Below are 14,465 nucleotides of genomic sequence, written 5' to 3'. Positions count from 1 at the left end.
GAATCCTTGTAACTGGATGTGTATATTTCTAAAACCATAGTACATCACAACATCGTCTTCCTAAAGGCCTCCCAAGATGCAGAGCCAAGATAAAGAAATGCAGCATCTACCTAAGGAATCCATAGATGTGCTTTCCCTCAGTCTGGTCTCTGATTCAGAGCTGATGGCTGAGTTTCCCATCCTTCTGCACGACTGAGGCCTGGCCCAGGTGAGGACATGAGCCCTCAGGTACTGACGCAGTTCCCACCAGAGCAATCATGTCCATTTCCTGAGGCTGCACACTGCTGACTTTAACTGTGCAAACTACTGTCTCAGCTGTGGTCCTCCCTACTCTGAATGCCACAGTGCAAGGCAGTTGACTGTTTGCTACCTAAAAGTGTGCCTTTAACTCTGTCCACCCACTTCTACAACACATAGACATACACACTCAGAGTGCTAAAACCAGACTCTAATATCTACCTAACACCTCTTAAACCACATAACTGAGAGCTATCAAAGCTGTTCCACCATTCCCAGCCACCTTTCCACCAAAAGCACCCTCCTCTGGCACATCTCAACACTCCTGTGGATGATGACATCTGCCAGTTCCATCTCCCACAGACGAGGAGCTTGCTACAAACTCCCCAAAGCAAGGCAGTGACTGAACCAGAAATAGGCAGCCAATAACTGTGTTCACTTCTAGATCTTCCCCTCTGCATTTCTGCATTTCTACCCTAGAAGCTTTCAGGGCAATTGTGAAGAAAGAAATGCCCTAGGCTGCTCATCTATGAAGGATTTCAGGGCTCCTAGGTTGAAAGACAGTGCAATGCATAAATATAATGCCGAATTCTTCTCTATGCAGCAATAAACCTAGAAGGCTCTTGGGCAGAGAGGTGTGACCATCCTTTCATTGTCTCCCAGTTCATTCTATACCAACTGCGATGTACCACAGGTAGGGAATGAGATATTTAGTATTTATGTGGTGACTTTCACCTCAATAAAATGAGGGTTGTCATGCCTACACATTGTACTTGGAACATGTGGAAAGTAGCCAGAGACGTAGTTTTCCAAAAGACATGCTAGGAAATGATTCTTGTAGCACCTGGAGGAGGGCACTAAGGGGGAAATGATTCATTGCTTGCGTGGTATCTATCAAACCTGCATGCTGGTTGGGGAAAGTGGTGGAGGAAACCAATCCCACATCTGCATCTCTCCCCATTTCCCCAAACGGTGATCCCAGCCCATAAGATGCAGAGGATTGGGAAATTCGCCTGATGCCAGCAGCAGTGAAGGCAAAGAGGAGGCCTGGTAGCAGCCGTTGGCTTCAGCACAAAGGCTAGCGCTCCCCTTGTCAGCAAGAACTTTCATGCTACTCTCCTCATAGTGGGACATTATGAATGTAGGACCTGTGCTCGACCTCATACCCGGGAAAAAAACAAGGGAGGAGATAGAGATACCTCTCTGGGGGAGTATGGCTTCACTTCTCATTCAAATACACTCTCTCTCATGCGTGCGCGCGCGCGCGCGCACGCGCGCACACACACACACACACACACACACACCCCTTCACGCCCCAGTCAACAGAGGCATGCATTCACTTGTGTATACACTAATCAACCACCCTCCCACACAGCAATATCCTCCATCCATGGATATTCACATCTCATGGATGTAGCAAATAAAATAAATAAAAAGTCCAGGCAACCCAGGGAACTATGTTCTTCTTTTCTCTTTTCTCTCTCATTTTTGTCCCTAAAAAAAAAAGGCCTTTTTAAAAAATATATTAAACCAGGTAAATTTTTACTCAGATTTCATGTGGCTGGAGCAGATTGACAAGGAAAACAATCACAAAATAAATATTTTTGTTTTTTTTTTAAAAAAAAAAAACATTTCCTTATACATTGTCGCTCACTAACTTGACAGTACTGCTTTCGTGGATAGATTGGGTGCCATTGGAAGAGGCATCTGGACAAACCACGATAGGAACGAACGTGGAGTAAGCCAGGGCTCTAAAACCGGGGAGGCTGAGGAAACAAGGGAGCTGGAGAGAGGGAGAGGCGAGGCAGGCAGCAAGGCCGCCTGCCCGCCCTCCCCCCTCCTCTGTGGGTTTCGTTTCTCACGTTTCCTCAGGGAGCAGGCTCTGAGGAGCAGTCCGCATATGGGAGGCACAGGGGTTGGGGACAGCATACAAAAAGTGAGAACCAATGTGGGGAATCACGAAACAGCAACATTTTAAGAAATCTGGTTAAAAAGAATACAAAAGTGACTCCACAGAGGGTGAGGAAGAGCTCCCACCCCTCCCGTTTTTGTCCCTTCTTGCTTTCTTGAATAGCAAGTGTCACTTTTAAGAATTGTTTGTTGCATGGTTTGGCTGGTTCTTCTTCTTAATCTCTCCCTTGGCTCCTGTCCTTCAACTGCATTCATTTGAGAAAGCAACGACTTCCCAGATCCGAGGCTGCTGAGCTGTAGCCTCCCTGTGGGAGCGCGTGCGATTGTGTGCATATACGTGTGGTGTGTGTGTGTGTGTGTGTGTGTGTGTGTGTAATGGCTGTTTCTTTCCCTCCCGCCTGCTTCGGTCCAAGCCTCAAGTTCCCATCTGCTGGGTGCTGAAAGTCTCATGGGCGCACCCGGTTGGCACTAAGGTGAAAGCTTGAATTATCTCTACACCCCAGATTTGCAGGCCTCCTCCCTGCCCAGCACTGGAGTGGGCTCCCCATTAGCTACAGAGTTTGCCTGTCTCATACTCCACGGGGTTTGGCAGCTTAGAGTTGAAAGCCCTCAGGGAGGACTGGATCCTGCCCACCTCGTTGTTAGCCAGCTTTAGCCGATGCCGGAGCAAGCAGGAGAAAAGGTCAAGCCGGACTTTGCCGGGTGGAGAAAGCTGGTTCACCCGGTCCCTAAGCTCAATGAGCTGCAAGAGGGCAGAGTCCTGGGAACCTTGAGTATATGGGTAGTCAAGCTGGAGAATTAAGTCCCGGATAGCATCTGAGTCAAAGGGAAGGCTGTAACCAAAGACCTGCAAGGTGTTGATTTTCATGTAGCCCAAGTTCTTAGAGGGATCAGTCATCTCTAGAGGCTCGTAGTAGATTGTCTCATTGGAGCTATCATCCAGGGACTTGATGCGGCTCCGTAGGTAAACGTGGACCGTCTCAAAGAAGGTCTTCCACCTGTTCCCCAAGGTGATAGTCCAGTTTTGGCACTGGGCAGCTGCATCCACGTTAGTCCTTTCCCAGTCTGGGAAGTTGCCCTCATTCACGGGCATGAACCAGCTCTCAGAGTGGCTGCCCCCAAAGGGGTTGACGTAGATGGCCATGACAGGCTCCAGGGTGCTGTTCTTGGTGAGGCAGATCTGCAGAGACAAGGCCAGCATGACGTGCACCAGCCCAGGCTTGTACTTGTTGCTCTTCAGTGTGAGCAGCATGCGCTTCCTCCAGGAAGGGTCAAACCAGCTTCCCAGGCGCATGTCATTGCTGATGAAGATGGAGTGCACCTCAATGCGGCTATCCCTCTTCTGCAGCAGGTACTTCAGCTCCAGGTCCTGCAGGTCTGTTTCCAATCCCAGGAAGTTCTCCAGGGACTCAGCCACCTCTGGCCGGCATAGCCCCTGGGCCAGCATGTAGCCCGGGTTGCAGCTCCCACAGCGTGTGCTGTTGTCTGGAGCACAGTGGGCACATGCTGGCCCTTCACCCAAGGCACATGGGATGGGGCCCTGGCAGGAAGATTGCTCATAGGGGCAGGTGCAACTGTGGCTCTGTTCCAGGAAGGTGCCAGGGAAGGTGCTTTCTCCACAATAGAGGAGGGACTGGATTCGGTTCCACCAGTAGAACAAGGGCCTTGAGGAGGGGAAATAAAAATGAAGCAAGAGTTAAAGGAAGTTGTACCATGCCATCCACCCTGAGGGTAGCAGGACACTGACCAATAGACAGGGAAGGCAATGAAGAGGATAAAAGCCCCAACCACATTAGTGCCTCTCTGAATGATGGAAACCCCAGTGTTCCACATTGGACTGATTGAGTAAAGCCTGAGCTCTGTGTCTGATGGATTGGCACCATAAATAGCTGACTTCAAACTTGTATGGAAGCAGGCAAGCTCATCAATCTGCAGTACTGCCTTACTCCCTTATTCAAAAGCCTGCAGAGACTCTCCAACATCTATCGAATCAAATCGAGGTTTTCAGCCTTCTAAGTAAGGTCTTCCAACACCTGGCTCTCCAAAGTTTCCACCTCATGCCAGCTCCATCTCCATTTCACCGTTTCTGTCTATTCCCTCTGCTTCTATCACTCTTCCACTAAGCGTAGGCATTTTCTTTGGCTGACTCCCTCTTACATTTAGATATCAAGCTCTTAATGTAACCTCTTCAAAGAGGCCCTCCCTGGCCCTCCTTTCAAAAGAGCCACCTGACCCCCTTTCTAGCACATCACCTTGTTTTTATTTAATCCACAGCAATTATCAGGAGCTAAAATTATTGTGTTTATTTCTTGCTGATTTATTCATAGACTGCTTCCCTTTAAACACCAGGAGAGCAGGGATATTGTATCATTCATCAACAAGAATATTTATTGGAGAAAAAAAAATCAGTGAACCTTTCTCCGAAACCTTTGCTGGCCTGTCCTTCCCTTCTTACCCTGTGCCTCAGTTTGAGTCACACCTCTGGACTGTGGTGTAGGCAGCTCCCCTTGCCTGGAATGCTGTCCCACCTAGTATGCTCCAGGCCATTTACATCTCCTCCCTTACAATTTGGCCATGACTTTCTTCTCCAAGGAGGCTCTCCTCTCTGACATTTGTCTCTAGTAGATCATGGTCCAAGAGACAGTGTGCCTTTTTTTTCATTTTTAACAGCTCAATGGTTAGTTATTTTATTGTGGTAAATACATGGAAAAATTTGGGAATGGATAAGGTCGATGATTGAACAACATGATGAGCATAATTAATGTCCCTGAACTCTACACGTGAAGGTTGTTGAAATGGTATTGTGCCCTTTAAGTGGCTGCCACATAATTTTCTAGCTTCTGTATTTCTATGTGCTTGTTAAATCTTCCCAATTTATTAATATCCCCTATAGCTTAATACTAGGGAGCCCTGGTGGTGCAGTGGTTAAGAGCTTGGCTGCTAACCAAAAAGGTCGGCAGTTTGAATCCACCAGCCACTCCATGGAAACCCTATGGGGCAGTTCTACTGTGTCCTATAGGGTTGCTATGAATTGGAATCAACTTGATGGCAACGGGTTTTTTTTTTTTTTTTTTTTAAATAGCTTAATACTAGAGTATGCAATATGAACTTAGTAATAACTTGTTGAACAAATGGATGAATGAGTGAGTGCGTATGATAATACAGCCCCACTTTGTTCTCAAGGACACTGGGTCTCAGCTTTCTTGGCACTGGTGATTCAGAGCAGAGGACTTGTTTGAAACAATACAATGTATTTCTCTTGCAACCAGTGTATGTGCTTTAACTCCACTTCTTTCTTTCCTAAAAAACTTAATAAAATGGAAGTGAGTAAGTGAGAATAAGGGTATTATTAGAATAACATTTGGATCTACTGTAATTTATAGAAAAGTAAAATCAGTCTCTCTTTTTAACTCAGACACAGCTCACAACTGAGAATAACACAGGAGTCGGTCAGCATGGCAGGAGAATCATGAAGGCAGTATGTGAGTCACTCCCAGCCTCTCATTGGAGACTGGTGGACACGGGGTTCTCCTGGCCTGAGCAGCTGTTGGGAAGGTGCTGGCCCTGGCTCTGACATCTGGGGATGCTCACCTCTCCTTAGGCAGGCGGAAGTGAGGCTGCCGATGGCAGCGCTTGCAGAGGTTGAAGAGCCGGCGGACAATCCGATGAGTCTTCTTGAACAGCACTTTCAAGCTGGCTCCCAGCTGCTGGTAGCGGTGCTGAAGGTTGGTGTCCATGGCCCAGAAATGGGAGATGGCTGTAGAGTTTAGGAACCGGTCTTCTGGCAGCCTTTTCAGCAGGGCCTGGAACTCCTCTATGGGCATGAACACCGGCTGAGCTGAGAGGGAGCTACACAGAGCCCTGGGAGGGGCGGGTGGTGGGCACTTCTCATGCCCAGCTGGCCCTACTGAGTCACTGCCTGAGGAAGGAGGCTTCCCACCCACACTCCCAGGCCCTCCTCTCTTTTTAAACTTATTTATTGAGATATAATTCGCATGCCATAACATATGGCTCTAGGATTCTTTCCCATCCTTCCCGCCCTTAACATACCTCTGAATTTTAGAAACAGATTTCTGTCACCATCTGAGGGGCTGGAGATTCTGCTTTTGGTTATGACCTTGGACACGTCTCTTTAACACTCCTGATAAGTCATACACAGCACAGTCTCAGGCCAGCCTTCTTTGATGTTACCACAGCCCCGTTATGGAAGCTCCACCTCATGAAGGTGGACGTGCACACAGATGGGCAAATATGGACGTGGAGGGAAGATCAGCACCAAGCTCAGAAATTTTTCCTAGAAACTTCAGTCCCCTGAGACCAGCCTCTCCCCTCCACGTCCTTCTCTCTGACTCTGTAAGATACCCTTCCTCTCTTTCCAGCTTCAGCACTTGGCCAGATACCTGTTCTCTTCTATAATAAATCCAGAAACAATTTGCTTCCCAGTTCTCAGCTCCAACTGCAAGTCTGAGTTCTTCCCAGAGTTTCCTGAACACAACATTTTCCTGAACTCACGCTCTGGTCTCTGTCATCTGTTCTGCTTTTATTGGGACCTGCAGCTACCAAGTCTTTCCTGGTGGAGGTCTGGGCGTACTCCTTCACTCATTAGCAGTAACTGATAGCAGTGAAAATTTGAAGTCATTTCCCACATGCTTAAGGGTTATTGGAAGTCCCTAGGTGGCACAAATGGTGAAGGGCTCAACTTTTAACTGAAAGGTTGGACGTTCAAATCCACCCAGAGGCACCTCAGAAAAAAAACCTTGTGATCTGCTTCCGAAAGATCATAGTCTTGAAGGTTCTATGGAGCACAGGTCTACTCTGCACACATGGGGCCACCATGTGTCAGAATTGACTCAGTGGCATCTGGTTTAAGGGTTATCAAGCATCCCTCACTGCCATTTGCTCAAAGCTCCTGGGCTTGGGAAACTGGAATGTGATATTTCCCTTAGTGACTAAATGCCTTGTCTAGGACTTGAAATAGAGACACCTGAGGCCGCGGCTCATTCTGATTTCTCAAATACCTGGTTCCTCATTCCCCCAGAAGATTGGAGAAGGTGGGCACTAACAATTAACATGTGCACAGTTATTTTTATGAAACACTAAAGCATACAGGACAGCAAAGAGAATAACAAGATGAACTCCTGTGTGCCCACCATTTAGCTTTTGCCATACCAGCTTTAGATTCGACAGCACCTAAGACAGTGCCTGGCACATAGTGTGCACAATAAATATTTGTTGAATTAAGGAAGTGCAAGTTAGACAAGTCCTTTGGCCCCAAAGGTATTTACTTAGCTTATTAAGTCCTTAAAACACATCTCTTAGGTAGGTAGTATGTTTTTTAACATATGAATAAAAAAAAGAAAATGAGACTTGAGGTGGTGATATAACCCATTTGAGGTCACAGAGACAGTAAGTGGCAGAGCCAGGATCAAGCCGAGTTTCCCATGTTCTTGCTATGCCTGCACCCCACAGCTACCTCGCATTGACAGGGAAGGATTCCTAGCCTGCTGGATGCTCACCTGACTCCTCAAACTGCCGGTTGTGAGTGGCCCAGGAGTCCTGGATCTGCAGCAGGCCATCCTCCATGGCCTGAATGTCGGCGTCAGGGCAGTTGCACTCAGGGAAGGTGGGGCCACACTTGCACCAGCAGTCATTCTCCTTGCAGATGAGCTCGCCCTCGGAGCTGCACGTGATGTAGCTGAGCGCTGCGGCCACAAAGCGTTCACGCAGGTACTCAGGCAGCAGCACCTGCAGGCCTGGGGACAGGACATGTCAGGGAATCACTGGGCAGAACCACTGGGGCCTCAGTTTCCCACATCCAAGGTTGCAGGAGCTGCAGCTGGGGTTCTGCTGACTTATGCATCACATTCTGGGCACAAGAATGGTCACTCCAGGGCCTGATCCTGCTGAGCTGGTTGGGAGAGAGGCTTATTGCTGCCCCAGTAACAGATGGGGGAGGATCTGGAAATGCAGATGAAGAACATCAAAGCCCAAGGCTTAGTTGAACCCCTCCCATCAGCCAAACTGAGAGCAGGCATATCATTAGAACAGGCTTATTGGCTGCACATCAACATTTCTAGGATGGAAAAGGGAAGATGTTTCAGATAAAAGCAGAGCGTACAGCCCTCGTGGGGGAGGAAGCAGGATTTGATGGGCTTTTTTCTCTGCCTCCAATAGCCATCCTGTTTCTGGATTAATTGGGATTAACAGTAGCCATCCTAGGAAGTTACTGGATGCTGATCATCATGGGCTTCCCATCCAGCCCCAAAGACCAAGGAGGCTGGGCTAGTTAGGAGAGAAAGGTATTGTGGGCATACAGTGGCCAGGCATGATGCCAAGTACTTTCCATATACGATTGCAAGTAACACTCATAGTCATACTGAGGCACTTATAGATGAAGAAACCAAAGTCCAAAGGCCATGAGGAAACTACCCTAGGTCACAGTGCTGGTAAAGTCTGCTTGGTATCAGACCCTGTCCTTTTCCCATTCAGGTCATACTTTATAACTAGGACTGGTTGCCCCATCTCAATATGATTTAACTCTTAAGGAGATTGGGAAGTAGGATTGTGGTAGACACCCCAGGATCAGTCAGACCTGTCTTGATATGAATGGCTTTCAGCTCTACTTTTCCAATTAGCTTCCTGTAATCTTGGATATAATCCACTAAATTGCTCCAAGCTTCAGTTTTCCCATCTGTGGGAAATCAGTATATACCCATCTGTGGTGTATATCAGTTTACCCCTGTGCTGGCCACATAGTAGTACAACATATTCCTAGCTGGCTTTAAGCCATACATAGGGCAGCTGTTGGAAGATTACCAAGGGATGAACTAAGGATGCAGCCTGGGCTGTGTTCAAGATCAGACTTGCAGGAGGATCTCCAATAAGGCCTTCCCAGTTATAAAACAATGTGGCAGGAGAGTGAGGGACCTGAGGACTTCTGGGTATGATATGCTCCCCTTTCCTCAATTGTCTGCCAGGTCTTTATTTTCACACCCTTGCCCTTGTCCTTGGCATGGAGACAGGGAGCCCAAAGCATATAGCCCAGTCTTGGCAGACCTCAAAACATTTCTTAAAATTGTCAGCAGCAGTGGGTGTTCATTGTGCTTGTTTGAGGTATACCTCCTGATCTGAAGCTGCTCCCAAATTTCCCTGCCTTAACATCGTGCCCACAGTCCTCCCCACAAACCCTGTTCACATGCTTGCTTTCAACACTCACCACTCTCCAAGTCCTTCCCATTTACCTCCCCCCCATTACCTCCCTCCTCCTCACCATAACGTTTTCCACTGCTAGAAAATAAGTGCCCTGAGCAATATCTGCATGAGTGATGGGCTATAAAATTAAATGGCATAAACTATTCCAAATGAACCACCAGACATTTTGAACTTCACTCATCACTAATTTCCAGATGCAAACCCAGCCCATCCAGGGACATAGGAGAAGAGGGATGCTGATTGTATTAGGTAGCTCTGAAAAAAAATCAAGAGTCTTTTACTCCTCTTTATCACATATGCCTTGATTTCTGAGGCGCTGGTGGGTTGCATCTGGCTCAGATTGCCTGGAACTGGTAATCATAGATCTTGTGTGAGATGGTTTTATAATGCCAGGACAATAATATCTTAAACAGAGTCCAATTCAGTTAGGCCTTAAGTAAAATGAACTTCCCACACTGCCAAAGAGCTCTGTGTGAATCAATTTGCATATCCCTGGCCCCAGGATACCAGAGTGGAACAGAGGACAGGAACCAAGTACCTCCCCTTATCTCCTGGACTCCAGATCTAGTGCAATTCCCTTTCCTTTTTTATTCCCCATTTTGCTTGTTCTGCCTCCAATCAAGGCTCCCATTCCTTGCAAACTCTTCTCCTGATCTCCCATAGAAGATCACAGACTAACAACAGAAAACAGAGACTAGGCTGTGGTGAAAGTAGCCAATAGCCCCACAAGCTACATAACTCTTAGTTGAGCTCCAGATGGTAGCCACATAAACACTCTGCAAAGGCAAGTTATTCCTCAGTGTGCCATTAGGGTAAAGCAGAGGGTTCTTGGAGCAACAAAGGAAATCATCAAGGTTAAGGCTTATAAGGATAATATGATATTCCTAATAGGATAGTGCCAGAGGTCTTGGGAAGGAATATGAAGTGGAACACCATATTTGGACATCAAGTAGATGAGCAAGGGTCTTAGGTTAGGTGTAGGTCAAACCATGTCATAGATTTTCTCAAAAGAATAATGAAAAGTTGTCACAGGCCCCGGAAGTCATGGTAGTTCTTAAGAAGAGTTTGGCCAAGTGGGGCAGGCAAGACTTTTTCCTGCCCTTTAGTGATCTCGGTTTTCACCAAGTGTGAAAGGCATGAAAAACATCAAGCTGCTGCTTACCTAGTAACTGTACTTTGTTCTCTGGACTCTGTACCAGGACAGAGCTGACTGAGTCCAGATTATCATAGTTGCTGCAGCCCAGAGGACCAGTCCTTGTCTCCGTGACCTAGAGAAAGAAGGGGTAGAGCGTGGATTTAGATGACAAGTGGAGACTTCCCCTTTGGACTTCCCTGCTTGAGTCATCCAGTCTTAGGCCCTGTGTCTTGTCCTTGATCAGCCAAAGGAATGGCATGTACCTTTCCCTACCCCAAGAGCATAACGTCACTTTTCTTCATGCTCTGAGACAGGGAGTGTCTATGGTGTGTAGCCGGCAGCAGCAATCGTCCACAAGTGGTTACCTTTCAGAGGGAGCCAAAGGGAAGTTGTGACTGGGAGGAGAAAATTAAATACATGTAGGTAGAGGAAGTTGGAGGAGTGAAACTGTTAAGCTGGAGTCACCCCTTCTTCTCTCCTGGGGGAAGATGGGCCAGATGTGCACCCCGCTGGCCTGCTGGCGAGTCCTGCTGCATCCACTTGATGTGGTGCTCACAGGCTTTTGGGATCCTCAAGGCAAAAAGCACTAGAGAAACATGAGATATAAGTGTTATTATTAGTATTAAACATTTAAGTCCCACCTCGGCACTGAGACATCCTTAGAGAAAATCAGCCATGAGCTTACTGCATATTTTAATAAGTATATTAAATATACATAAAGTCTTATAGCTATGTAATATTCCAAAACACCATCAGTCATTTTAAAATATTATAAAGTTGGCCCATCCGTTTTCCCTGATGTTTAAAGTATAAGATGAAAAACGGGGAGCTTTAAATGCACTGAAATAATTACATAACAAGAATGATGGGGACTGGAGGCCCTTTCTTCTCGGGATCTCCGAAGACGTTGCCAACAATCAATCAACTAATCAACAAGTATTTATTGAGCAGCCACTGTTCAATTACATACAATTCATCAAGCATTCGTAGAGTGCCTTTCTCGAGTTCTTTAAGGAAGTCAGCTGTGACACCTCCGGCCTCCTCTCCTAACTCCAGGCACTGCTGCTTTGCAGAGGGCATTCAAGTTGCAGTTTTGCATCCTTCTGTGTGAGTATCTGATGAACGTCTGGGTCCTCCACACACTATTGGCTCCATGGGGGCAGGTAGGCCCATATCTGTTTTGCTCACTGTGTTACTGATAGCAATTAGCACAATAACTGGCATATGTAGGTACTCAATGAATGAGAGAATGTTTGAGGAATAAGTTCCAGGCTTTGGACGGGGTGGGGAGCACAAAGATGAATAAATTATGTACTGCCATCTCCAGGAGGTTACAACCTGTGGGGGAGATAAGTCCATAAACAACACACATCTGAACTGAGGCATTACAACAGCGGTGTGTTGTAATGAGCTCTGAGGACAGTACAGCTTTAAACAAAGGAAAAACCAGGGGAGATGGAGCAGAGGAGACACCATCTGAGTTGGACCTTGAGGATACGTAGGAAGAGGGCAGGTAGAGAAGGGAAGGAAGGTACTCAAAGAAGGAGAAGGAGCAGCATTAACTACAACAGGCAGGCTTGTAAGTGCATATGTATGCATCTAGCAGCCTGGTGGTTACCATGGTGCATACTGAAGTGTAAGTAACATCCTCAAAGGGATTTTAGTATACTAAAAAATATCCACCACATTAAAAACTATACATGGAGGAGGCGGGGCCAAGATGGCGGAGTAGTCAGACGCATCTGGTGGGCCCTTTTACAACAAAGACTGAGAAAAACAAGTGAATCGATTATCTATGACAATCTAGGAGCCCTGAACATCAAAGGCAAAGTTGAGGAACCGGACTGAGTGGCAAGGGGAGGGAGAGATGTTTTGGAAGCAGTGAGGAGTGGCCAGACCTGACCTGGTGAGAGCCTGAGCCCTTCCGGCCTGATCAGCTCATGGGTGAGCAGTGAGGCAGGCAAGCAGCAGTGCTCAGGAGGCGTATTCCACACCGGGAGAGACCCAGCAGCAGAGAGTCTACTCCACCACCCAGAACCAGTGAGAAGCAGCCCTCGATCAGCGAAAGATAAGTACTTGCGTCTGGCCTACCGTGCAGATCAAAAACACCCCACTTAGGGAAAAAACTCTCTCCCATTTACCTCCGTGTTCCCTGCTCTGCACTGGGTCTCGGACCAGCTTCAGAAATTGCTGAGTCCCCTGGGCTGGAAGTAGGATCCGTCACATGCCCTGAGCCATTCTCCTGGCCTTGGAGAGTGAACAAATTAACAAATAGGAAAAAATAAACTACTGGCTCCCCTAAGCCAGGAACTCAGGGTAGGCACAGATCCTTTGCCTAGGCACAGGCGTAAGGGATCCACAGACTTTGAGTGCCTTTCCCCTTGCATAGACTCGTGTGGGCCCATTTCAACAGCGTAGGCCCTCAATAAGAGAGTACAACAGGGTATATACAAGAATTCTAAATTCAGCTGTTTCAGCTGTCAAGTGGCAGGTCCTTGACGTTTGACACTGCTCTGCCCATTAAGCAGGGTCTTCACCTACCCACATCAGGGGCCTGAGGACTGGCGGCTCCACCCATGCTACCTAGCCACCTGCAATAGGGGCCCAAGAATAAGAGGTGCCCCCCAGTCCTTACAGCCAACAGCATTAGGTGCTTACAGTCCAGCTGCAAAACCCACCCACCTATGCACTCTAGGGAACAGTGACACACCTTCTTCCTGTACACTCAGGGGTGGCCATCAGCCCTTTGCCTTGCTCAGAGTGTGTCCCCCTGCTGCAGCCAGATGCCTGTGCCTACACCAATCACCCATGCCTGTCTAGGACTGTAGATGAGAGCCTCCACCACACACTTGGTGGCTATCTACCTGGGCACCTGAGCTGAATCCATATAGCAGGAGTGGGTGGACTCCTGAGCTCACATACCAAGTAACAGATCTAACCACATGGTGACAGGATTGTAGAGCTTCAAAGGTGCCAGTAATCAAACTAGCTCAGACGAGTAGCCTATTTGGGCACATCAAAACAAAACAAGAAGCTAGGACACAGTAAGTGAACATAAAATAAATAAATATAATAACTTACAGATGGCTCAGAGACAACAGTCAATATCAAATCACATAAAGAGAGTCCACAATGGCTTCAGCAAGCTCCCAAAATAAAGAATCTAGAAGTTTTCCAGAGGAGAAAAATTTCTTGGAATTACTGGAGGCAGAATACAAAAGATTGATATACAGAACCTTCAAGAGATTAGGAAGGAAATTAAGCAAACACAGAACATGCAATAGAGGAAATTAAAAAGATTAGAGAAGAGCATAATGACAGACTTAACAGACTGCAAGAATCCATAGAGAGAAAGTAATCAGAAATCCAGAAGATAATAAAATGTCAGAATTAGACAACTCAATAGAAAGTCATAGGGGCAGAATTGAGGCAGTGGAAGTCAGAATTAGTGAGACTGAAGATAAAGCACTTGACACCAGCTTATCTGAGGAAAAATCAGATAAAAGGATTTAAAAAAATGAAGAAACCCTAAGAATTATGTGGGATTCTATCAAGAGGAATAACCTACGAGTGATTGGAGTACCAGAACAGGGGGGGATAACAAAAAATACAGAGAGAATTGTTGAAGATTTGTTGGCAGAAAACTTTGCTGATATCATGACAGATGAGAAGATATCTATCCAAGATGCTCATCAAACCCCATATAAGGTAAATCCCAAAAGAAAGTCACCAAGACATAGTATAATCAAACTTGCCAAAACCAGAGATAAAGAGAGAATTTTAAGAGTGGCTAGGGATAAACGAAAAGTCATCTACAAAGGAGAGTCAATAAGAATAAGCTCGGACTACTCAGCAGAAACCATGCAGGCAAAAAGGCAATCGGATGACATATATAAAGCCTTGAAGGAAAAAAATAGCCAGCCAAGAATTATATATCTAGTAAAACTGTCTCTCAAATATGATGGCGAAA

General features: G+C 46.7%; 1 protein-coding gene across 1 annotated transcript in view; it reads right to left on the bottom strand.

Moving 5' to 3' along the window:
• Positions 1–2,490: 2,490 nt before the first annotated feature.
• The window catches only part of BRINP2 (BMP/retinoic acid inducible neural specific 2), a 63,521-nt gene continuing 51,546 nt past the window's right edge, over positions 2,491–14,465 (bottom strand). The window contains exons 4-7 of the mRNA XM_004372851.1: positions 10,523–10,628; positions 7,665–7,901; positions 5,740–5,962; positions 2,491–3,812 (exon numbers count right to left, since the gene is read on the bottom strand). Coding sequence (XP_004372908.1) covers positions 2,696–3,812; positions 5,740–5,962; positions 7,665–7,901; positions 10,523–10,628 — 1,683 coding nt within the window. The 3' untranslated portion in view covers positions 2,491–2,695. The remainder of the gene's footprint in view (positions 3,813–5,739; positions 5,963–7,664; positions 7,902–10,522; positions 10,629–14,465) is intronic.

This window comes from Trichechus manatus, unplaced genomic scaffold (genome assembly GCF_000243295.1).
Source record: "Trichechus manatus latirostris isolate Lorelei unplaced genomic scaffold, TriManLat1.0 scaffold00021, whole genome shotgun sequence".
NCBI classification, from domain to species: domain Eukaryota; kingdom Metazoa; phylum Chordata; class Mammalia; order Sirenia; family Trichechidae; genus Trichechus; species Trichechus manatus.
This window is presented reverse-complemented; position numbering and strand designations above follow the sequence as displayed.